The sequence below is a fragment of the Pyricularia oryzae genome, chromosome 6, assembly GCF_000002495.2.
Source record: "Pyricularia oryzae 70-15 chromosome 6, whole genome shotgun sequence".
Classification (NCBI taxonomy): Eukaryota; Fungi; Ascomycota; class Sordariomycetes; order Magnaporthales; family Pyriculariaceae; genus Pyricularia; species Pyricularia oryzae.
The window spans coordinates 2,040,014-2,064,083 of NC_017853.1; the positions used below are offsets into that span (position 1 = coordinate 2,040,014).

The window sequence follows — 24,070 nt, forward strand, 5'->3', positions numbered from 1 at the left end:
CTTCTTTTTTTGTTTTATCACCCTGGCCGGTGATACCGACTAGGTCAAGGGAGCTTCAACTCGTCTGGGCTTTGTTTTGCTTATCTTATGTTTAATACCACGATACGCAAGTGGTAATAGCGACGCTAGTAGCGACTTGGCCGTTTCTTCAGTCTGTACTTATTGGAAGACAAGTATCAGACAGTTAGTAATATCACATGATAATACTGCTTCTGTAGAACCTTGTCAGTTATCCTGATTGTAGTCTGTGAAATGCTGTTCTCTAGTTGTAGCCAAAACTCCTCCATCAAACCAGTGCAATGCCAGTAGTATCTCCTAGCTCGCTGAAAATGACAGTTTTCTGGCCGCTCTTTATATCAACCGCGTATACACCTCCAGCGAGATCCGTAACATAGCACACGCCACCGCTCTTGTCCAAGGCCAACCCGATCGTTTCGTGTAGCCTCCTCGCCAGAGTTCGCACCTGTCCCCTGGCGGTGCCGTTCATAACCCCCTCGACGTCAGCAATGCTAACGCAGTTGAGCGAGTTCCCCGTCGGCGGGTCGCCCCTGTCGGTCCAGTAGAGCGTGCCCGACTGCTCGTCAACCTCGAGGTCGATGGGTTCTGGCAGCCCGTCGATCAGAACCTCGACGTCATCGGGCGAAAACGGCGACTGGCTGAGGGGACCACGAAAGACGCGACCCTTGCCGCCCTTGGAAGGCCCCTTTTGCGTCCAGTAGACGAAGCCGCGCTCCTCGTCAACGCCGACGCCGACGCACCACCTCATCTGATCGCGCCTGTCGTCCTCCTCGGCCGCGTTGCCCGTCGACCACAGTACCTCGACGCCGGAGCCGTCGGTGTTGGCCCGCATGACCTTCATGCCTTCCCTGTCGCACCAATACAGCTTGCCGCTGCGGCGGGCGAGGGTGATCTGCTTGGGGGTGAAGACACCGACGGTTCCGGAGGCGATGATAGTCTTGTGGTCGGACCCGTCGAGCTTGGCGCGCTCAATAGACCCGCCCTCGGCGGACAGGCTGGTTCCCATGCTGGTCCAGTACATGAGGCCGCGGTCGTGGTCGACGACGATGCCATCTGGGAGGTTCTTGATGCCGTCGACCACGGTGCGGAGATCGCTGCCGTCGGGCCGGCAGGATATTATCCTCCCGTGCCTTGTGGACACATTGGTTGATAGGTCTGTGTCGAGGATATAGAGACGGTGTGATGGCTGTGTTGACATTGTGGTTTGTGTGGTTATGAGTGTTTGGGGGTATGTTATGCGTGTATTTGGAAAGGAATAGGGGTTAAGAGATTGATGGTGTCAAGCAGAGTTTGTTTTGAAGAGCTACAGTTGCTAAAAGTCAAGTATTGAATATTTTAGTATTTTAGATATTGTTTGAAATTCTGCTGCCAACGGATACTGCACCCATGAAGAGAATGAATACCAGAACCGTGTGTTATATCTTTGTGCTTTACATTGCCACACAAGCTATGTCCCCTGGGGTGGGGGCCACCAAACCGTGGAAAGGTAAGCTAAGTAAAGTATCATAACACCACAAACAGCGAGCTACCTTACCTACCTAGCTATCTTTGCGTTGCCAGATCGCCGACATTGGAAAGCCAGGTTGCTCCGCAAGTGCAGCTACAGCATCCTCGACGGCGAAGTATGCACGAGTCGGAAACACAATCGGCCTCTCCACGGCGTGACGTCGGAGAGTTCCGCAAACGTTTAGCTGTTTTGGAAGATAAATACCAAGAAAAGGAAGCGGGTGCTTTTGGTGGCCAACAAGCAGTTGGTACTACTGATGATGATCTTGGGGAGAATATTTCGGATACATAGTCAAGTTTTGGCGGGCGGAAATCTTTCCGCCAGACAACTTTTGATGGGTTGGTTCCGCTTGACGGATAATTAAGCATTTTTTTATCCCTGGAATGACAAGTTGCATAGGGCTGGATTGCGCTGAAGGGTTCTGCCTGCAGGGACTTGTACTGCAATACTTCGGGTGGGGCCGGGCATATAAGCTTGACGTCATCCCGTCACCATGAAATCTCTGGGTTCCACATTGCAGACTACCTACCGGCAACCGGTAAATACTTTTTTTTTTTTTTTTTTCTCCGTCTTATCTTTTGGATTTCAACGCAGCGGAAAGGCTCCATGGTTATACAAGAAATATCAAAATTCCCTAAAAAGAGGGAAGCTTTCCTTACAAGCCGTCGATTTGGGCCAGAACTAGGCGAAGCAAATTTTGCCATGTGCAGGTTGCTTGAGTCGAGCCTGTCTGTCACTTGGATATTGATATCAAAATTACTATAGTATTTTAACAAGAACTAAACAAACAAGTTGGTACCTGGGAACCTAGACACATGCCGCGACTAAACTAGAGACAGACGCTCCTCTTCTCAGGACTTCCCCGCCTCGGAAGCAGAGCACATCCTGCAAGCCTCAGCAAATCCGTCCCACTCTTTCCTGACGTTCAACAGCCTCACAATCTCCTCGTCTCGCTGCTTGGCCAGGGGTCTGTACTCCCTCCCATCTACCGCCGCCTTTGTCCCCTCGACCCACTTGCGCTTGAGCTCGTCGTCGACCTTGGGGTCCTCACGCGCGTACCAGCTCATCATGGGCTCCAGCAGGTGGTCGGCCATGTACTCGATGCCTCCCTGCCCGCCGCCCAGGTGGAAGAGCATGCTAGGGCCCATGACGCCCCACCGCAGACCGGGCCCGTTGGACATGGCGCGGTCAATGTCTGACACGTCGGCGACGCCCTCCTGCACCAGGTACATGACCTCGCGCATCAGTGCCGCCTGCAGCCGGTTGGCCACGTGTCCGACCACCTCCTTCTTGATGTGAACCGCCTTCTTGCCCACCTCCTCGTAGAAGCCCATCGTTCTGCTGATGGTGGCTTGGGATGTCTGCTCGCCGCCCACGACCTCGACGAGAGGGATGAGGTGTGGCGGGTTGAACGGGTGGCCCACCACCACCCGCTCGGGCTTGTGCTGTGCCTCAAGCCCCTGCTGGATGCTCGAGCAGGTCAGCCCGCTGCTGCTCGTCGCGATGATGGTGTCTGGGTCGACGAGATTAGCGACGCCGCGGAAGAGTTTCTGCTTGAAGTCTAGCCTCTCGGGACCGTTTTCTTGTACAAAGCTGGCATTCTTGAGAGCGGTGGCCATATCTGTGGTGAATTCGATATCCGCTGCCGTTGCTTGCGAGCTCTTGACAAGACCTAGCGATGAGAGCACTGGTAGTGCGTTGGCGACGAGCTCTCGAAGGAAACTTTCTGCTGAAGGGTTGACGTCGAATGCTGAGACTTCAAGACCTTGTGCGAGGAAAAGAGCGGCCCATGATGCACCGATGGAGCCGCAACCGATGATTGCTACTTTGTTGACGCCTGCCATCTTTTTTTTTGGTGAAAAGGTTTCTATGTTTGATTGTGTTGTTGTGTTGATATCGTCAATGTTGTAGAGTAGATAGGTAGATGTAGATGTAGTCGGGATTTTGCTAGAGTGTGGTTTTTGGATTCAAGCAGTTATAGTGGTTAAGAAGCAGTAAAAAAAAGTTGAAATGCAGAGTAACAAGTCTTCTCACATCAGGATAATCGACTTCTAGTTTTATTGTACTCCCCTGGACACGCCGACTGTGGCGTTGGTGCTGAATCTCGGAAACATGTCATCAAAGACCCCGAACTGCCTTTGTCGCTAGGATGCTGCCCCAGAAAATCCGGCACTACGGATCGGACCCAATATGATGCAAGCTTTAGCATGATTCTTGAGTAGCAGGTGCGAGCCCCGATGAGCGGGAATATACCGTGGGACAACATAAATACTGCCGATTCCAGAAAACATACCGCTTTGGGAAATGGCGGCTTGTATTCCGCCATCTCAAGACGATTCATGCCCCGCTCCACACAGGTCTCGATGAGCGGCTTCGCCCGAGGACTTACTGCTTCGAAAACACTGGGACTGGAAACGGAAACAAGCCTGGCAAGGTTGCTGCAAAAAAGGGGGAGAACCCTGGTGCCCAACCTCGGCGAAGATCGAGATGCAACTTGGCACAGCACACCCTTAATCCCGGAATCTCGTCCGCCACTGTTAATTAAAGTTGAAAACAAGGGATGACGTTAGGCGGAACTAGAGAGCGATTTCTAGGATCACGGTGCTTTGATATGGGGCTATCTGCATCATTGCAATTGCGCAACCCGAGGGCAGGCAAGGCGGAAGCTTGGTTACACAAGTCAGGGTGGTTCAAGGCCAGCGGGTATGATGAGTATTATCTTGTCCACTAGAGTAGAAACTCCGACACGGCGTGTTTTCGGGAACATGCGAAACATGGCCCATCATATTGTATTCCACGTTGCGAACAAAGCATATAATAAGAGACCGACACTCTGCCAGTTGATGTGGCTTGATCCAAATCTTCATTCCATCAGCTTACCTTTGGAAGACAAAAACACAATACCACAATAACAGAACGTCACATCACTTAAATCATCATATACATACCTCGTACATCATGACGTCTGACAGAATTCCAGATGCATATGGGCCGGGCACTTACACCGACAAGACCTTCACTCCAGTACCCGAGGACACAGCCCGCATCTTCCGTCTGCTCGCTTCGCAAACACCAGGCTTCACACAAGATAACAATGTCCTCGACAAGGTCCGCTTCGAGGGTGAGCCGTTCCCCGTGATGCCAGGCCCGATCAAGGCCGTCTCTGTGGCCGCGGCATTACATGCCATGACCGGCGTGCTCGCAGATGAGATCCTCGCTCTGCGCGGCGCACCGAACCCATCCAGGCAAATGACAGTCAACACCACACAAGTTGCCATGTGGTTTGGTTGCATTGCCACAGTCTTCCTGAACGATACCGATGCTTTGACCCTCACGAAGCAGGGCGAGATGAAGAAGCTCCTGCCCAGCTGGGAGCAGGGCTGGACCGACACGCCCCTCAAGTACCGTACAACAGGCTTGTACCCAACAAGCGACCCAAACCGCTGGTACTCTCTGCACGGCAGCATGGACGCAGAGCCGATGCTGCGATCCATCGGCATTGACCCGGCAACAGCCAAGGTTTCCTCTGCCGAGGAGGCCGCCGAGCTCATCGCCAAGCACACAAGCAAGATGAGCCCGGAAGAGCTGGAGCTGACCAACCTCCGCAACGGCGCATGTGGCAGCATCTGCTTCACTCCCAAGGAGTGGCGTGAGTCCGAGATGGGCCGCTCGCTCGCCCGCCACCCGGTCGTCGAAGTTGAAAAGCAGGACCACGCTATCCCAACACCCGCAGTCGCCTTCCCGCCGCTCAACCCCAACGACAAGCGGCCGCTGGCAGGCGTCAAGGTAGTTGAGATGACCAGAGTCATCGCAGGTCCCGAGATCGGCACGATCCTGGCCGCCTATGGCGCCGACGTGATCCGCGTCAACCCGCCTCACCTGCGCGACATCAACATCATGCAGCTCAGCCTCAACGCCGGCAAGCGCACCACCCTGATCGACCTGCGCAAGCCAGACGAGGTGGCCACGCTCAAGAAGCTCGTGGGCGACTGCGACGTCTTCATCAACGGTTTCCGCATCAACAAGCTCGCCAAGTTCGGCTTCGGCCTCAACGACCTCCTGAAGATGGCCGGCGAGCGCGGCCGGGGCATCGTCTACGTCAACGAGAACTGCTACGGTCCTGACGGGTACTACGCCGAGAGGCCCGGATGGCAGCAGATTGCCGACGCGGCGGCCGGCTCGGCATACGTGACTGGTCGTTCGCTCAAGGGCATGATCCCCGACGGCGAAGCGGTCCTCCCCAGCCTGCCCGTCTCCGACATGACGACTGGCGTGATCGGCGCCGTGGGCGCGATGCTGGGCCTCAGACGCAGGGCCACAGAGGGCGGAAGCTACCGGGCGCACGCAAGCCTCACGCAGGTCAACGCATTCGCCCTCACCGAGGAGATTGGACTGTACCCGGAGAGCACGGTTGAGGAGTGCAGGAAGCGATTCGAGTGGGCCGAGATGAGAGGCCAGCACCACGTCTTAGACCTGCTAGTCACCGTCTATGACGGGTGGAAGCGTGTGCTCGGTGATTACCTGAAGCCGGATGGAAAGTTCTTCCAGAGTTTCCCGACCAGTGCCTTTGACGGCAGGAGCTTGAGCATCCTGCGACCCATCGTCACTATCGAGGGCGAAAAGGACGCAACGCCTGAGTGGAGGACGCCGAGTGTGCCGTACGGGCAGGATAAGGCGGAGAGTTTAAGTTTTAGGTGAATAACGCATGAGTGGCTTGATGCGAGTTTGTATTTTATATGTATGTATAAGGTGTTATGATTTTCATTTTCATTTTTCATTTTTCCTTTTTTTTTTTTTGTTCATCGACAAGCATAGAAAATGAGGTTGAGGTCAGCGGTTTCAATTTAGTGTCAAAATTAACAAGGCACTAAAGAACTAAAGACCAGGGAAGTTTACCAGGCTGTTTACCCCACTTGATTTTTACCCCGAATGGAACGCCATTTGTCCATTTGCTCAGCTGTGGTTGGGTTAGGGTCTAAATACGATATTCCCTCATCAGCGCTATAATCACCATCAAAGACAAACCAGTTCATTCATTAACAAAATTTAGAGCTGAGCTACAGGACTAAAAATCAACTTGCGATACAACCTAGGTACCCTTATCCACAATCAAGTACCACTTACATCTGCGCACGTTACATCATAGTCCGTCACCCATCCCGTCAAAACCAGGCTTGGCCCCGTTGGTACTATCTAGTTCTAGGACTAGGACTAGGTCTAGGTCTAGGTACAGCACGGTACCTTGACCACAAATCGGGCTTTGTACTACTACAACTTATAAATCCCCAACCCTACATACAATGCCGCCCATACCATCAACCCCAGGTCCACACCTGCCTCGCATCATAACATATTTCCAAACCACGCACACCCGCGATGGCAAGCCCATCTCAGTCCTGCCCCTCATCAGGGAGCCCGGCGTGAGCGTGACCCACGTCATCGTCGCCGCCATCCACCTAAACGAGGACCCGGACGCCATCACGCTCAACGACCACCACCCGGGCCACGAGCGCTACCAGACCATGTGGGCCGAGATGCGCATCCTCCAGGCCTCCGGGGTCAAGATTCTCGGGATGCTGGGAGGGCACGCCCGCGGCTCCTACGAGCGCCTGGACGCCGACCAGGCCCAGTTCGAGAGGTACTACGCTGCGCTGCATAGGATGATTGAGACGCACGCCCTCGAGGGCCTGGACCTCGACGTCGAGGAGCCCATGTCGCTGCAGGGCATAGTGCGCCTCATTGACCGCCTCCGCGCCGACTTTGGCCCCGACTTCATCATCACCCTGGCCCCCGTGGCCACGGCGCTGCTGGGCGACGATGACCCGCGCCGGAACCTCTCGGGTTTCGGTTACGACGCCCTGCACGCCGAGAGGGGTCACGAGATCGCGTGGTACAACACCCAGTTCTACTGCGGGTGGGGCGACTGCAGCAACCCGGTCATGTACGAGCTCATCATGTCCAGAGGCCGCTTCCCCGCCGACAAGGTCGTGGTCGGCCTCGTCACCAACCACGCAAACGGCAGCGGCTGGGTGCCCTGGGAGATGCTGGCATCTGTGCTCCCCATCCTGGTCGGCCGCCGCGCCGACTTTGGAGGCGTTATGGGCTGGGAGTACTTCAACAGCTTGCCGGGCGGCGAGGAGAAGCCTTGGGAGTGGGCCATGTTCATGACTGCCCTGATCAGGGGCGACAGGGCCGTCGCGCCCCAGGAGCAGCACGTGCTAGAGTCGGTGGAAAGCGAGAGCCAGAGGGAGAGAGATGAGAGGGCTAGGCAAAAGAAGGAGGCGGAGAGTCAGAAGGCTGCCGCAGCGGTTATGGAGGCAGATCCAGACGACTCTAAAGGAGGCGACGCACCCGTACCGCATGAGTTTGAGTATCACTCAGACGGGAGAGAAACGCCGGGATCCCCCTAGAACCACATAAGCCTTCGCATATCAGTGCTCCTTTTTGATAGAAATGTTGGTTATCTATGGTTCCTATGACAAGATGCTACTGTAATGGTCTGATGTGCTACAGATGGAACGCATGAATACCTACTTTTGCGCCTGTTGGCCTGCCTGAAGTATTCGGCTTTCAGAATGTCAAACACGACATTCAGGACGTTACTGCCCCAGCTACCACTGGAGGAGCAGCAGATGGGTCAACCAAAGATAGCTTGGCGAGGCTCTTGATCAATGGACTACTTATAGCCATTTCGCAGTTGTAGGGCATGAAGGTGTTTTCCTCGCTCAGCTCGACTGCTCGTCCACCCCCGGCCTTCATAACCAGCGTCCTGCTTGAGACAGATCCGGGGCTTTGATGTCTACATATGTAGACTTGTGTCGGAAGACTCGAACGCCGCAACACAAAGCTACCCAGTACAACGATGGATGAGAATGTTAGAGGTGCAACAGCCACGGCGTAGAGCTTTTTTCCATCCGAGTTGAGTTATCCGAGCTCCCGATTCCGAGCTGCCGTTTCGAGCTTCATTTTTATCTACCTAAGTAGCGTCAAGGCTTGATGCAAGTAATCTTACAATCTTGCACCAGGGCGAATCAAAAGAATCGTCCCCCGCTTTCCCGTATTTCAAGCTGACTTTCTCCGCTTTAATCTGTGTTTTTCTATCCCATATATCACTTATGGACATGAAGGCACCAAGCATCTCTTGTCCTGTTTCCTTTGGCTCGTATGCAGTCATAGCGCTCGCAACTGTTTCCGATAGGCTTCAGGGCGAGCCTATTCGTCAGACGGGCTCGAGCATAGTGCGACGCCAGATCAAACTAAGTAATCATGGCGTCTCCGGTCCAGCCTTGTAAGGCAAACGCGGGACATGCTCCGGCGAAGCTAGTCCAGAACAACTGACTGCCAACACCCTGGTCACCGATGAGGTTCTGTAGAAAAATGTAGACAAAATAGTCTAGATTGGAAACAACTTGAGGTGTATGTTGTTGAGAAAGAAAGAGAAAAAGAGAGAAAAAGAAAAAGAAAACGGTTATACGTCACCGGTGTGCTTGATGTCAACATATGGACTAGTACGTGCAGAGCAGCTACCTACCTTACATAGTGAGGCAAGCGCACCGCATACGCGTGTTGTTCGTTTTGTTTCCTACCCCCACGCAAGGCTTCCCCTTTTGCTGCAATCCGTGGGACAGCTCCAGACCCGGTCAATCTACTCCGCCACTGCGGCACAGTAGCCTGGCCCCCACCGGCCCGAAGAAGCGATCCAGTAAGGTAGTTTGGGTGGGCAAAACTACCCCTAGTGGTGCGAGGCTATGTGAATAGCTTCATTTCGAATTGCTTATATTCGTATACGGGGGCCGCTTGGGTGTTCTGCTCTTACAGACAGGCCCGTTTGTGCCGGAAGTGATATTACTCCGGCCAGCAGGAGGTCGTCTTCCAGTGTGGTTCAGACCCACAAGTTCGCCCTGTTCTTGAATAAGACGGAAGTTTGTTCACAAAGACACAAGGCAGCAGTATTTTAAGCGAGATGTTGGCATTTCTTGGGTCTCGTGGCTTGGAGCTGGAGTGAGGCTGGACAACCGCAACCAGACGTTTATCCTGTTGGAATTCGGCCCCCAATCAATCTATGCCAAGCGAGGTGAAGAGCGTTCTGGACTGTTTCACTCCAGCTGGCTTCTAGCGCCAGGTGGCAATAGCAGGTGGTAAGTAGCAGGTGGTATGGAAGTTAGCAGCAGGTGTAACGGCCAGCAGCAAAAAGATGTGACCGACAAGACCTACCTAGGCAGACTTCAGCGCGCCACGTGCATGTTCATGACGAGTCCCCGGGTCGCCGGCGCGATGCCGAGAACCCTATTGAGACAAACTCGAGACCATTGATCTTGCTCTGCGCTGAATGGTTCCCCGACAGCGTGGCTCCAGATCGCAAGCAATCGCCAAGACTCAGCCATTTGAAGGGTTGCAGCAGAAAAATAGCCCCCATAGGGCTGGCTTCGCCCCTTTCCCAAGGGACTCGGTGAGAACCCAGTGACCAATTTGGCAAAAAAGAAAAAAAAACGGCGCTATCTATTCGGTGGGGGCTCAATTGTTTCTAGCGGGCGGGCGTCCTTCTTTGTCTTGGATGCAGGTGGTGTTGGAGTCTGAGTGAGAAAACGGAATGCACGTCTGACAAGCGTAAAAGTTCAGGCACCTTCAGTTCAGTCGCAAGGTTTCCAACAAGGGAAAGTCGTCCCGGGTGGGTACCGAAGATACCTAGCTTGCCCATAGCACCTGTGCAAAAATATCGCAACCCAACACGTCCCCCCCCCCCCCCCCGCCCTTGGTTGGTTGCAAGAAAATTGCACACCTACTGGTAGGTACGGAGTAGCTATCATAATACCAGGGACTACATAACTTTACAGTACATGTTTTCCCCTGCTGTATATTCTTCTTTTTTTTTTTTTGCTTCCATAAAACCGCCCACCACCACACCTCGGTTCTGCATCCTCACCAGAAACTCAATAAGCGCCCGTACCACCAGATCAATCAGTAACATGGCATCCACCAACTTACCGTCTTGGGAGTTAATATCTCCGAAATGCCGGCACGAACACACGTCCCGGACGTCTCAGCAGACGGTTACTATTTCCAGGCTCGCCAAACATGACGACCACCTATCTACCTACCTTACCCTAATTAGAAACCCAGGATCGATGGATGACTCCTATTCTGATCTATGTATGGGTAGGACAAGAGTGAGAACATGACCTCAAATGCCATAGCAGTTTATGTTTAGAACAACGCCATACAGAAGCATGCCTGTGGAATTACGAGTCACATTGCGCACATGGAGCGAATTGGGTCACCGAGCCCGAGGACCATACAGCATCAGCAAATTAGCTGTGATAGATAATAGCATAACACAGCCCCGGTCTTGTTCCGCTCACAGAACAGGACGCCGGCTTTCGCCTGCCGTACCCCATCAGCACAGATCAGACGGATCCCTTTCGGCCGCCCGAGTCCACGTGGATGACAAGTTACAATGTTGGTAGAACCAACTCCCGGTATCTAGGGACTTGCACAACCCAAACATCGAATACCGTTTGATTGGGATGGTAATTATCTCCGGAACGCCGTGTTCGCGCTCCGTAGCCAATCCAGGCTTTTAAATTTTAATTCCATCCTTGGCATTCGCGGGTAAATTCCGCCTTTTCGTTCTTTGCTTGCACGCTGTAAAAGTATTTTCCCCGCTGGTTCATGCATGCATCTTGCCAACTTGGTAACCGCAACTCCGAATATCATATTACTGGTAAGTAGGTAGGGATGCGTAAGCCAATATTTACTTCGATACCCGCTTTTCTTTTGTTCCGATTTTGGGGTACGATGTAAATTATTCTATCCTCTTACATACTGGTTGCGTAGGCGTCTCCTGTAAATTCCTGGTGATTGTTTTCTCTTCACCGCAAGGACATCGCCGACAGGCTGCTGATCAGATGCACATGCTGGTCTTTAATGGAGCATCTCTGACTGCAGAACGCATATGCAGACAGCGGCTGTTCTGCCGAAGGCTGGCTCATGGCGTCAACAGTCAGGAAACGGTGAGTCGTCGTATTATCCTGATGAGCAAAAATATAGAAGCTACTGGTAAGATTTGTCACCGGATGTTAGTAATATGACGCTTGAAGCAGGAAAAAGCGTGCGGCGATCGTCGCGTGCAGAAAGACTTTAGGCCTCAGCACCTTGCGATTTTGTATGGAGAATCTACAGTAATTACCTACCTACACAGTATTGCACACCACCTGATTTCTGTGGCAAACGTATTAAAAGTCGGGACCCAACCCAAGAAAGCACTGCAGCAGCAAGAATGTGGATGGGTGGAGCATCTGGAAATACTACGTACGGTAGGTATGCATAGCAACCGGATGTGCAACGGCAGTCGGCTCCTATTCATTCATCACTAGGTACCCTCCAACATCCGTACAAACCCGAGAAAAGTCAGCACCTCTGCGCACACAAGCCACTGAGGAAAAAAAAAAAAAAGAACCCTTACAACACTGTCCCTATCTAGGCACGCCGGTGGGTTGAATGGTGGCTTGACCCGTCTGCACCATGGTATTGTTTATAGCCTTGTATCTGAGTCAACCAGACCCGGGCTCAGCCTCTTTCCAACCTTAGTTCTGCGCTGCTGAGTGTGTTTGAGTGGGTATTTGCTGACAAGGTGAACAGCCTTACGGACGGGCTCAGATTGTGCCGTTTTTAGCCCCCATATTCACTTTGGCGTTTGCTGATTCGCCTATTCTTGGCCAAGAATACATACAGTACAAAACATCCAGCTAAAAGTACCATAATCTAGGTGTACCTTGTCTGGCAATACTGCACAAAGGTCCAATCCGACGTCGCACAAGCCCTGACACGAGTCTGCCCCTGTCCCTCCCCCTTACCCTGCCCCCCTTGTCCTGCCCTGCCGAGTCCTGCCCTGTTTGGACTTTTTGCGCTGTGATACGGCAGACCCAGACTGGCGGATCGCGGAACATTTTCGACCCACTCGCCCAAGCAATAATACCAGAGAAAAATACTGCCTGCAATTGTCCGCTTTCATCTATCTACAGTATGCCCTCCATTTCATTTTATCCCCATGCAGACATCAGACAGCCCGGTATCTCACCCTCGATATTTCCAGGCGCGCTTTTCCGAACAAGGTAATTTTGCGCGTATTCGAGAAAGCCTGACACTACTTTTACATGCACGTGAGATTTTCAATACTCTCCTTTTAATCTCATTTTTCTTTTCTCGACGTTTGTACTGCCACACGCATCTAGTTAGGTACCTAGTCTAGACTAGTTCTTTACCTATTTTGTCGCAGGGCGCTAGATGTACCATCTCCAGTCATTGTACATTATACCGGTGGGCGGCGGGACCACGGCGAAATTGACTGTGTACAATATCTCCTGAATTTACATGTTTTATCTCTGTGCCTTACGCACATACCCACCAGCTTATAGGCAGCCGCAAAAAAAAAAAAAAAAAAAAAAATAAGCCTTGCGGCGCATCATTGGCGAGGCATGGAGTAGGCTGAGTAGCAAGGCCCTATTTTCTTTTCTGTCCACTCCCTCTCTTGTGCTGCCATGTTTTTGCTGCCTAATAATTCCGTGTGTCTAGAATTGCTCTAGAACTCATGTCATCACTTTCTGACAGCCACACCGGTGGCTTGGGGTGTGAAGCAACCTCCGAGTCTATGCCCACCGTCTAGTATCCCACCCCCGAAGACTGACGGCACGGATCGATGACATGGCCGGAGTACCTCGAATGCTTATTGATCATACTTGTTCTGTAATTTCTCATCCATCTATATAAGTCTTGATATCTCTCCCCCCAGGATGTCTTTTGTTTGTCTCAATATCATCATCACAACAACATCAACAATACCAACAGTCTTCCAATACACACACAGCCACAAGCAAACCTTTCATCACAAAAACCCCCAATCTTCCCACACAAATCCCAAAAAATTTCGCAATGGCTGTCATGACCTCCTTCACTGCTCCTTGCTTCCCGGTCATCGAGGCTGGACGCAGCGGTTACAACCAGAAGCCCGATGAGGAGGATGAGTACCGTCTCCAGGGTCGCTCCGGCTATAACAAGTGAGTACTATGACCCCCATGCAAATCTGGCTTTTTCGGAGACCGTCGAAGCTAACAATACATCTCAGGGGCAATGACGATGAGGAGGAGGAGAAGAAATAAGCGCAAAGTCGCAAACGATCAGCTCATCTGAAGCATCTTCGCCTGAACCTACTCGGCAGCAAAACCTATCAGCATTTTCCAGCGAGCGATACAAGACTCAACCAACGGGCAACCGCTTTTTTTTTTTTTTAAAGAACAGGACGCGGCAACCGCGGATACCACCAGAACAATGACAGCATTACGCAGGCGCTCTTAGACAGCCTTTTTCTTTTTATTTCTTTTCCATTCTATCCTGTTCGTCATCTAGCAATATTTCTCTTCGTCTCATCGGGGGAGAAAGTAGCCGGGGATGTACGGGAACGGGCCGGGGGCATCACTGCCTCGATCCCTCTCTCCTATATTCATTCGCTAGACATGCTGTTTTGCTACAATAAGAGTTGCAAAATTATCAATATTATTTACCAACACAAAACCTGATGATCAAGAGTGACTGTTAGTGATTTGCCAGTTCGAGTTGATGTGAAAAAAATTGCGAGCAGCCAGCGATGGCCTGGCACACATCGACTCTTAACAGATAAGAGGTTCGGCGTAGATAAATAGGTACTCACTTTTCAAATATGACACCAAGGACCTCTTCAGTGTCTCCATAGCCGCCACGACCAGTTATCTCGGCCAGAGCATTGGCGGCGTAGCGGAGATGTTCAGCAGCAAGCACAACGTCTATATCCTCTTCGTGCTGGTAAATCTGGCTGCCCGGCTCATCAGAGCTCCTGGTAGCTTCAGAAATGAAGTCATCCAGATGGCCACGACATCTAGCCAATAGCTGACCCTGACGTTCAGTGACGCCCAGGAGATCCTGCATATCGTCAGGCAGTGATGTCAAACTCTCAAAGCGGGCGGACAAGCTGTCTACCAGAGCATGGATAGCGCCAGGATCTGCCTCGTTGTTCTTCAGCCCTACGGCGTCAGCGTTACCACCCTCCTTACATGATATTACGAGCGGCTCAGCACCTTGGAGGCCCGAAAACGGTGCCAAGACGCGTGCCTTGAAGCCCGCAACGAGCGTTTTGAGTGCTGACGCGGGGACTTGCTCGCTCTTGTTGATGACTACAAGGCTCTGCGGGGCCTGCGCCGCAAGCTGGACCGTCTCCTGCTCGTAACAGATCGAGTACTCGCCGTTGCCCTGTTTCTCGACAGATGCTAGAACCACGACGATGTCTGAGCCAATGGCTTTGGATCTCGCCCTGCGGATCCCTTCCTTTTCGACGATGCCAATCTCGGCGGGCGAAGATGCGTCGGTCGTCTCTTCGGACCTGAAACCCGCGGTATCGGCAAACGTGCACAGGTAGCCCCGGATGTCAAGACTCGCTTCGACAATGTCCCTCGTAGTCCCCGCCTCGGTCGAGACGATGGACGCCTCCCGTCCCACGATCAGATTCATGAGCGAGCTCTTACCAACGTTGGGCGGGCCCAGCAGCGCGATCCTGATGCCCTTGCGCAGGAGCTCGCTGCGCTTGGAACCCATCTCGTGCAGGGCGATGAGGGCGAGAATGTCGCGCACCTGACCCACAACGCTCTGCAGCAGCTCGCGCGGGCTCTCATCAAAGTGCTGGTCCTCGGAAAAGTCTATGAGGGCCTCGATCTCGGCGCGGGCGAGCAAAAGCCTCTCGCGCCAGTTGTCGTACGACGCTCCAAGGCGGCCCGAGCTTCCCCGCACGGCGGCGCGGCGCTGCTGCTCCGTCTCGGCGTCCAGCGCATCGCCGAGCGACTCGACCTGCGCGAGGTCCAGGCGGTCGTTGAAGAAGGCGCGCCGTGTGAACTCGCCCGGGTCTGCGTATCGCACGCGCGACGCCGCAGGGGCGCACTGCGGGATAGCTGACAGCACCGACTTGACGGTCGCCCGCCCGCCGTGCGTGTGCAGTTCGAGCACGTCCTCGCCGGTTACGGTCTTGGGGCCCGGGAAGTAAAGGACCAGGGCACCGGAGTCGAGCACGTCCGGCGTGCCTGGGCGGTTTTCCGGTGCGTACAGAGTCCTGACGGCTGCATACCGCGGCTTGGGTGGTTTCTTGCCAGGGCAGAGACGGCGGTATATCTGGGTCTAATTAGTATACCGAACCAAGTGTAGGGGTTGAATGTGCTATTTTTTGGATTTCCTATCGGTTACCTACCTCTAAGCAGTCCGGGCCCGAGATGCGGATGACTGCTATACCGGCTCTTCCTTGTGCGGAAGAGAGTGCGTAAATTGTATCATCATGGGGTGCAAGTGTTTCAGATGCCCTTGAGGAGCGGGCTCCGTGATGAACCTGTCTTTTGAGGTTTAATCTCAACGTCTGGGTTGGTTGTGGTCTTGGTCCACAGGGAACCAGTAACCTCTTTTCTGATCTAGGGAATGAAAACCTCAGATACCGGCAAGGTAAGCCGCCCCATTGCTTCAGGTTGAGCCGAAGCATTGGCCTTACTTGTAGCAAACAAGCTTCCCTAGGCTAACGATGAACAGCATCCGAGTTCAGCATTGAGGTATCACGGTTGTTGAAAGAGTAGCGCAGCTCCGCAAGGTAGGTAATTAATATTAATCACTCGGCCAGGATGTTTGGGAAGTAAACTGGAAAAAGCAAGCCATCTCCACTGAAGCTTCGAGTGGGTGGCAGGGAAGGACGAAAGTTTTACCACGTAAAACAGTCCTTGTAGTCGATACTTTTCCACTACAAAATCAATTCGATCATTAGAACTAGTTCAAAAATGCCTATCTTATTTCCAATTTCTCCCTTTTCTTCAATCCTTTCGTTCATTGCAGCTGTAATCTCCAGAGCCACATTGGCCGGCATCTAAATCTTTGACAGTCGTTGATTGATGCGGTTGTTTGGCCCACCCTCTTGAGCTTTTCTGCAGTACTTATACCCCACATGACCCACTACAAGGACAGGGTAAAATGAAGTTCTATCCAATCAAGAGAACTTTGACTGTCAGGGCCCCACTATAATTTTAAAATCGATCACCGCCTAAAAGTTCGTTCCAAGCCAACTTTTTTTCTCGGGGGCGATAGACACAGCTGCCCCTCCGCCGACAGCATAACTACAATCGTACAACTTCTTTCCACCACCGAATCTTTCAAAACAAGGCTCCTCCGATAACCAGAGCGAGTCTTGTGGGATACCTCAGACACCAGGCAAAATGGCTTCCGACGAGATAATATGGAACATCATCAACCAGCAGTTCTGCTCCTTCAAGCTCTCGTAAGTGCACGACGAAAAAGAAAAAGAAGAACGTCGTAGAAGAAGAGCCTGCGCAGCCAGGCGATCAGTCAATATGGCGCTAACACTAATCATTGTACAGGACAACGAAGAACCAGAACTTTTGTCGCAATGAGTACAACATAACGGGCTTTTGCAACAGGCAATCATGCCCTTTAGCCAACTCGCGTTATGCGACAGTGCGGTCGCACCCAACCAAAGACACGCTCTATCTCTACATCAAGACCATCGAGCGTGCTCATATGCCGAGTAAATTATGGGAGCGTATCAAGCTCTCAAACAATTACGCCAAGGCTCTTGAGCAGATCGACGAGAAGTTGCAGTTCTTTCCCAAGTTCCAGAAGCACAAGGTTGGTACTTACCGCGCAATGTATGGGATTATGTCGACATGTGTACAATCTTGCTAATGCTACTTCACAAACAGGCCAAGCAGCGTCTTACCCGACTCACACAAGTGCAGATCCGGATGCGGAGGATAGCAGCCGAGGATGAGCGGCTCGGCGAGAAGCTCGTCCCGAAGCTCGCGCCCAAGGTCAGACACCGAGAGGCTGCTCGTGAGCGCAAGGCTGAGAGGGCAGCCAAGCTTGAGCGGACGATCGAGCGCGAGCTCATCGAGCGTTTGCGCCAGGGTGCGTATGGTGATCAGCCTCTCAACGTCAGCGAGGCCATCTGGGGCAAGGTTCTCAAAGCTATGGAGCGAGACGGTGATGGAGTCCGCGACAAGGACAGAGACAAGGGAATTGAGGTCGATGAGGACGGAAACCCAATTGACGAAGAGGAATATGATTCGGAGGAAGAGGAGGAGGAAGAGCTGGACGGCAACGTCGAATATGTCAGCGACATCGAAGAGAGCGAGGATGAGCTCGGTGATATCGAGGACTGGCTCGGCAGTGATGACGGTTCCGAGGAAGAGGAAGACGACGATGAGGACAGCGACGATGAGGAGACAACCAAGTCGAAGAACAAATCCGGCGACAAGCGCAAGCGTGGACGGGTTGTGCGCATGGCGAAGAGAAAGAAGGTACAGCTCGAGAAGGAGACGGAGGGACAAAGCAAAGAGAAGCTACTCGCTTTCTAGACCAGGCCTGTGTCGGGGGAAATGGGATGGGATGGAGGACTTCGGCATCGGGATTCTGGGATGTGTTGGAACAATTGCAGTGTATTGCTATTAAGGGAACATTACTGTCGTCAATGCTCAAGATACCCAGAAGTATGTTCAGATTATTTACTTGTGTGCTCATTAACAAAAAAAAAAAAAAAAAAAAAAAAGCAGCGATCAAATTTAGCTGTGGAAATCCGTTTGGCACGGCCAGGCGAGAGACGTTGGCATTGCATAACCTGATGCGACCAAGCGTGCAGGGCGCAGAAGTTCCAACCAACCATCAGCCGACGGCCGGAGGGGCATTCCACGGTACAATCCATCCGACTTGAAACAATGGGGATTCCAGGCAGTTCGACTCGGTGCCCGACCCGTCCAAATCCCTGAAGAATCAATTCTCCCTACGTAGTACATACCTTAGATATCCACCGGCATCTACCTGCCACCTCGCTTTCGACTCAATCGGACTGCATTAGTTCAGGACCGAGTCTCCTCTTATCGCGCAAAAAGACGCAAATTGCGCTTCATACAACATACACCGCAACTAAGGAATTTACTTTCTTACCCTGGTCATCAGATCCTCGCGAACGGCCCCTCCCCCTCTACCAAGGACGCCAACTTTGTCGCGTGCCCAATCCTTCTCACAAAACCCAACAGTCACTCAACCCAGCTAGCCACAACGACGCCCACAAATTCGAACGAAGAATAGCCACGCACTCCGCTACAACAATACCCGCCCGCTTGTCGGTCGGGTGCTGGAACGGCGCCCGCCATGGCATCCTGGTACTCGAACATCCTCACTACCACAACCTCACGCATCACAACCCTCCGAACCACACTGCTAGGCGGCGAGGCGGACGGTGAAACAGAGGACGACACGCACGTCTGCCGAGTCCTTCGCGCATACTACACCGAAAACGGACGCCCGTTCCCAAACTGGCTCCCACCAGACCCGAAAGCCCCGCCTCCTGCCGCGCCAGTCTACTCGCAGCCTGCGGTTGGTAGCCGCTACGGGGCGACCGCCTCGAGTGGTGGCGGCGGTGGAGGAGGTGGTGGTGGTGGCGGCGCGCTAAGCTCGCTGTGGGACAGCGGCGGTGGCCGACAAGATCAGCAGTCCTTGCGGCAGGGGCGCGGCCAGCCGCCGCCCATGCGCGGGGCGGAGCAGCAAAGCGGCGGCAGGATGAACCCGTACGCGGCGGCAAGGGGAAGCGACCCGCGGGACGAGGTGCAGGCTAGACCACTGCCCAGTCAGCGGGCAGGAAGCTACCAGACGGCGTATGGTAACAGCAGCACTCCTCCGCCCGGAGGCGGTGGTGGCGGCTCGGCACAGGATAGACTGCGGAACCGACTATTCCAGAGAGGTGCGGGCGGCAGCGGTGCTAGGACGACCAGCCCGGCCTCTTCCTCGGGGCCGTTCCAGCCGCCTGCGCCGTCCGGTGGTGGATATGGCGGCGGCGGCGGCGGCGGTAGTGGCGGAGGAGTGGACTACGAGGACAGGTTTGCACCTGGTGGAATGTACGATGGAGGTGGTGGTGGCTATGGTGGAGGCGGTGGTAACGATAGGGGATACACATCTTCAAACTCGCCGTGGTCATCGGGCCAGCAAGATTATTCGGGCGGAAGTGGCGGGGGCAGCGGTCGTTCTGGTGGTGGACTTCCTCAGGGACCAAGAGCTGGTGGGCTGCCGCGCGGCCCTCGCATGCGATGATTGCGTGTCCCGTAGAAAAACTATATATTTTATCGTTTTACTTGATTTGATTCTGCGGGGCACGTCTATTGCGCATGTTATACGAAACGATGTCCTGAGTCCATTGTATGTTACACATGTCCAAATATTTCCTGGCTTTTGGGTATAACCAAGTAAAAGCTCGTATGGTCACGCATTAAACTGTGCTGATCCACGTGCAAATTGGTCTTTGACTTGCGAATAAAGCAGTTCGCTCCGGATTTGTCTCGCCTACTTTAGATTTTGATGGTGTGATTTGATCACTAGAACGATCTATGCAATCCAGAGCCGACTAGATAATATGCTCTCTCAATGGAAGCCATGACAAAATATAGGTCGTAGACATACTGAGGTTGTGGTCCCATCTTTGCCTCTTGCGCCGGGGTAGTGAGGCAACTTTTATCCAGGCATACGTTGAAGGTGACGAAGCTCCTACCGTAGTCTCGCCGTTGGCCGTGCAGGTACCGACCCAAGGAAGGGTAGCTTCAGGTAGGTACCCTAGCATTCAGGTTGCCGGAGTACAAAAGCAACATCGATGCCGTGTACCTAATTTTATCTTTTCTCTATGAATTAGGGCGAAATCCTGAAGTGCGGTACTTCTCCAAAAAAAGATGCTACCTACTGGAACCTGGCTGGCACGCCTCTCTCCGCATGTGACATTGCGGGGCCGCCGTCATGCATGCCCGTCATTCCTATCGGGTAGCTCAGTGAGGGGCAATTTTCCATTCTAGGGCGTCATCAAGTGAGGCAGCTCTCGTACTTAGCGGCGTCCAATCGAACCACCATCAGCTACCCACCCCCGCAAACATAAACGAGACCCAACTCTCAGACACGTCCGATGACGCTTCATCCATCCTATCGCGACAGTCACATGGGGTGTTCCCATCATGCCCTTTTGATTCCCTGATCCTAGACTACGACGCCGCGAAACCGAATTTGTCTTGCGCATGCCGACCTTAACAAAGTAGCACGTAATCAAAACAGAGCCTACCATAATACTCTTTGTCACCTTGTCGTCCAGTTATCTAACGGCCCCGTCGCCGCGCCTCACTTCGGCCGTTAGACCATGACCTCCAATAGTCACCCATCCGACAACAACCCGGCGCAAAGACCGGCATCTCCGGCCGGTAGCTACTACGCCATGAGCGACGACGAGGAAGGAGACTACAACACCATTACCCATACCGAGTCTGGTAGGGGGGTGAAGCTGTTGTACTCCAAAAGCAAGGTTCGTGACTTTCGTGATCAGCTTGTATTCTCTCAGTAGCTAGTTCTACTTGGCAACTTGTAAAACACTATAGGAAATGATACCATCGAACTGGCACTAACACACTGAGAGTATGCTACAACAGGTCTACATCCACCCAACGCCCTCTTCCAAGGACAACATTCCTGGCTTCATCGCCTTGTTGCAGCAAAAACCAGCACGCAACGAAACCCGGCCAAACTCATCTTCATCCGCCAAAAGCAACCCTGCATCCTCTGATCTGCTACTCGCATGGCTCCCAGAGTCCTCGCTTGGTGATTCGGCCAGCATTTACGTCAAGGTCGACCTTTGCGAGGGCGACTCTCCTCCGAAGCAGTCTTATCTTGTACCTCCGCCTCCCACAGTAACGACACATAGTGGCTCTATAGGTCATTATGCGTTTGCCGTCCCCGTCTCAGCCATCTACAGCCTTCTGGTGCGCCCGCCCAGTCTCGGCTGGTGGTTTGGTTCCGTCATCATCAACACGCGAGCTGGCGACTCCTTTCCAGCCCTATTCTTCCACGACAGCGAGTGCCAGTCAACCATGCTTCGTAAAAAGAAGATAACGCGTGACAGCTTTGATCCTTTCGGTGAAGGTGGGCAGATGTTCTGGGGCGGCGATGAAGTGTTACGATGGCTCCGTCGCTATGTTAAGGTCGAGCGCAGCGGAGCCGAGCCGAATATCTATCTCGTAGAACCCAGCAAGGAGGATAGCGAAGCATTTGGTGGAAATTTGACTAGCAGTTCTCCCAGCCAGATTGGAAAACGGGACAGCGCCAGGGGTATTGGATCCTTCGCTGCTGCAGGTTCGTCAACATCTGCAGATGCTGGTATGGATCCTTTTGTGAAGTTTGTGAAGGAGACAGGTTGGAACATCATGGAGAAATTCTCCAAGGTGACAACCATGACACGTCAGGCGGCCCAGGATCTTATGGAGAACCCCAGCATGCCACCACAAGTGCGGCGCCTGATGCGCAACCCAGAGGTTCAGACGATCCAGGACGAGTTCGACAGTGCGCGTATCTACCTTGCGCGGTGGGCGATGGGTATTGCCGAACAGAGTGAGCGTGACCGCCGTCAGCGCATATGGACAGCACGTGATGTGATGGAGCTGGAAGATACCGATGTTGGCGAGTTTGAGCTGCTTGAGGGTGCCACGGGTGCTATGTCGCTCGAGCAGCAACGGAAACGCGTCACTATGAGCGAATGGAAAGGATTTTTCGACGCGCGCACCGGGCGGCTCACGTACACCATAGACGAGGTCAAAGAGAGAATATTCCACGGCGGCTTGGACCCGGACGATGGCGTGCGTAAAGAAGCATGGCTCTTTCTTCTTGGAGTCCATGACTGGTACAGCACCGCAGATGAACGAAAAGCGCAGGTTGCGTCCTTGCGGGACGGATATGTGAAGCTTAAAGGGGCTTGGTGGGAGAGACTTGTTGATCTGGGAGGTAAGGGGGAGGCCGGCGAATGGTGGAGGGAGCAGAGAGGACGTATAGGTGAGCAACTACACCCGCCGAGCCCATTATTCTTTGCTTGACGGCTTGATATTGATTGATGTCTTGTTCATGGTTGCAGAGAAGGACGTTCACCGCACGGATCGAACAGTGCCCATCTTTGCCGGGGAGAATATACCTCATCCCGACCCAGATTCGCCTTTTGCATCTTCAGGGACCAACGTTCACATGGAACAGTTGAAGGACCTCCTCCTCACGTACAACGAGTACAACCAGGAGCTGGGATACGTCCAAGGAATGTCGGATCTGCTTGCTCCGATATACGCGGTGGTACAAGATGATGCCATTGCGTTCTGGTGCTTCCAGCGCTTTATGGATCGCATGGAGCGTAACTTCCTTCGGGATCAATCCGGAATGCGTGCGCAACTGCTGGCACTTGATCATTTGGTCCAGTTCATGGACCCCAAGCTTTATGCGCACCTCCAGTCGGCCGACAGCACGAACTTCTTTTTCTTCTTCAGGATGCTATTGGTTTGGTACAAACGCGAGTTTGAGTGGCTAGACGTGCTTCATCTGTGGGAGGTTCTCTGGACCGACTACCTGACTAGCAGCTTCCACCTGTTCTTCGCGCTGGCAATTCTGGAGAAGCATCGAGATGTCATTATGACACACCTGAAACATTTCGATGAGGTGTTAAAATACGGTATGTTTGGGACTGGATGGTGTTCTACTCATACACGTACATGCAAGTGTGCTAACCAATTCCTTCACAGTCAACGAGCTCTCATGCACTATGGACCTCGAATCTACCCTAATCCGCGCCGAAGCTCTGTTCCGTCGCTTCCAACGACTAGTTGAGGCTATCGACAAGAAAAAGAATTTCCCAGCGCCGAGAACCACACGTTCATCAAGCACTGCAACGTCGTCTTCGACCAATGGAACAGTCAAGGCAGGCGACGAGCCTAGCACCGGTCCTCGCTCCCCATCCCAGAACAAGGACAAGGCGCCGGATGAGCAAGAAGATGTTGTAAAGGTCATTACCCCTGAACTCAGGGGTCTCCTTAGCCGTGAGGTTGCGATCCTCCCTAGAAACGAGGTCGCGCAGAAGGGAGAAGGGTGGGCTACTGTCACGAAATAGATGCATCTCATTGATGTTTTGTCATAAACATACTGTGTCGTTGTTTGTGTATGCTTTACGGCGTGTTTGACTTGGACGAAAGAATGTAATGGGACTGTTGGCGCATGTATTATCACGGATCACGGCTTTTTATTCCTGCAGCGGTTAACTTGGAAATTATTTGGGGCTTCATTGCTATCAGGAATCATGCCTTGTTTTCAATTAGAGCTGCTTGAACAAAGACAAAAGATATCTTAGCCAGGGAAGCGACTTGGCTTTTGCTGGATGAAAAGAAAAACAGAACAGAAAACCGGCACGAAGCCCTAAAGTGCAAATATATCTCTTGCTATGCCTGTAAGGACATTTTCAAGATGCCATAGCAAGTGACCAACGAAGCATACTACTGCAGGGTTCTGATGGCAAATTCCGGTTGCCTACCAATGCTTCCAGGGGGTGAAGCGGTTGGGGACTGTGTTAGTACAGCGAGAGTGCCGCTGCAGTGGGTTGAGTGGCGGTGCCTATGCGGGGACGACGATAGAAACGAAGATGTCGTA

General features: G+C 52.9%; 11 protein-coding genes across 11 annotated transcripts; 7 read left to right on the forward strand and 4 right to left on the reverse strand.

Moving 5' to 3' along the window:
• Positions 1–3: 3 nt before the first annotated feature.
• On the reverse strand, positions 4–1,837 carry MGG_04076 (low-density lipoprotein receptor YWTD). Its single transcript, XM_003719714.1, has 2 exons — positions 1,557–1,837; positions 4–1,474 (listed from the first exon to the last, which is right to left on the reverse strand). Exon 2 carries the CDS (start codon positions 1,214–1,216, stop codon positions 287–289), a length of 930 nt encoding a protein of 309 aa, XP_003719762.1. The 5' UTR covers positions 1,217–1,474; positions 1,557–1,837; the 3' UTR covers positions 4–286.
• Positions 1,838–2,294: 457 nt separating this feature from the next.
• On the reverse strand, positions 2,295–3,874 carry MGG_04075 (lambda-crystallin). The gene is made up of 2 exons (XM_003719715.1): positions 3,819–3,874; positions 2,295–3,697 (listed from the first exon to the last, which is right to left on the reverse strand). Exon 2 carries the CDS (start codon positions 3,367–3,369, stop codon positions 2,377–2,379), a length of 993 nt encoding a protein of 330 aa, XP_003719763.1. The 5' UTR covers positions 3,370–3,697; positions 3,819–3,874; the 3' UTR covers positions 2,295–2,376.
• A 609-nt stretch (positions 3,875–4,483) lies between these two features.
• On the forward strand, positions 4,484–6,223 carry MGG_04074 (uncharacterized protein; the record flags this gene model as incomplete). Its single annotated transcript, XM_003719716.1, has 1 exon — positions 4,484–6,223. One exon carries the CDS (start codon positions 4,484–4,486, stop codon positions 6,221–6,223), a length of 1,740 nt encoding a protein of 579 aa, XP_003719764.1.
• A 309-nt stretch (positions 6,224–6,532) lies between these two features.
• On the forward strand, positions 6,533–8,628 carry MGG_04073 (class III chitinase). The gene has a single exon (XM_003719717.1). It carries the CDS (start codon positions 6,826–6,828, stop codon positions 7,933–7,935), a length of 1,110 nt encoding a protein of 369 aa, XP_003719765.1. The 5' UTR covers positions 6,533–6,825; the 3' UTR covers positions 7,936–8,628.
• A 153-nt stretch (positions 8,629–8,781) lies between these two features.
• Positions 8,782–10,602, reverse strand: MGG_17693 (uncharacterized protein; the record flags this gene model as incomplete). The annotated part of the gene is made up of 4 exons (XM_003719718.1): positions 8,782–8,892; positions 9,062–9,271; positions 10,309–10,343; positions 10,554–10,602. 4 exons carry the CDS (start codon positions 10,600–10,602, stop codon positions 8,782–8,784), a joined length of 405 nt encoding a protein of 134 aa, XP_003719766.1.
• A 910-nt stretch (positions 10,603–11,512) lies between these two features.
• Positions 11,513–12,274, forward strand: MGG_12142 (uncharacterized protein; the record flags this gene model as incomplete). The annotated part of the gene is made up of 3 exons (XM_003719719.1): positions 11,513–11,535; positions 12,006–12,066; positions 12,164–12,274. 3 exons carry the CDS (start codon positions 11,513–11,515, stop codon positions 12,272–12,274), a joined length of 195 nt encoding a protein of 64 aa, XP_003719767.1.
• A 1,179-nt stretch (positions 12,275–13,453) lies between these two features.
• Positions 13,454–13,680, forward strand: MGG_04071 (uncharacterized protein; the record flags this gene model as incomplete). The annotated part of the gene is made up of 2 exons (XM_003719720.1): positions 13,454–13,578; positions 13,647–13,680. The coding sequence occupies 2 exons, from the start codon at positions 13,454–13,456 to the stop codon at positions 13,678–13,680; spliced, it is 159 nt and encodes a 52-aa protein (XP_003719768.1).
• A 79-nt stretch (positions 13,681–13,759) lies between these two features.
• On the reverse strand, positions 13,760–16,378 carry MGG_04070. Its single transcript, XM_003719721.1, has 3 exons — positions 15,789–16,378; positions 14,229–15,712; positions 13,760–14,093 (listed from the first exon to the last, which is right to left on the reverse strand). Exons 1-3 carry the CDS (start codon positions 16,068–16,070, stop codon positions 14,075–14,077), a joined length of 1,785 nt encoding a protein of 594 aa, XP_003719769.1. The 5' UTR covers positions 16,071–16,378; the 3' UTR covers positions 13,760–14,074.
• A 276-nt stretch (positions 16,379–16,654) lies between these two features.
• MGG_17694 (uncharacterized protein) lies at positions 16,655–18,232 on the forward strand. Its single transcript, XM_003719722.1, has 3 exons — positions 16,655–16,853; positions 16,954–17,221; positions 17,296–18,232. The coding sequence occupies exons 1-3, from the start codon at positions 16,792–16,794 to the stop codon at positions 17,947–17,949; spliced, it is 984 nt and encodes a 327-aa protein (XP_003719770.1). The 5' UTR covers positions 16,655–16,791; the 3' UTR covers positions 17,950–18,232.
• MGG_17695 (uncharacterized protein) lies at positions 18,214–19,928 on the forward strand. The gene has a single exon (XM_003719723.1). The coding sequence runs from the start codon at positions 18,743–18,745 to the stop codon at positions 19,676–19,678; it is 936 nt and encodes a 311-aa protein (XP_003719771.1). The 5' UTR covers positions 18,214–18,742; the 3' UTR covers positions 19,679–19,928.
• Positions 19,929–20,369: 441 nt separating this feature from the next.
• MGG_04067 (GTPase-activating protein GYP7) lies at positions 20,370–23,908 on the forward strand. Its single transcript, XM_003719724.1, has 4 exons — positions 20,370–20,924; positions 21,049–22,441; positions 22,521–23,102; positions 23,173–23,908. The coding sequence occupies exons 1-4, from the start codon at positions 20,763–20,765 to the stop codon at positions 23,535–23,537; spliced, it is 2,502 nt and encodes an 833-aa protein (XP_003719772.1). The 5' UTR covers positions 20,370–20,762; the 3' UTR covers positions 23,538–23,908.
• Positions 23,909–24,070: the final 162 nt, after the last annotated feature.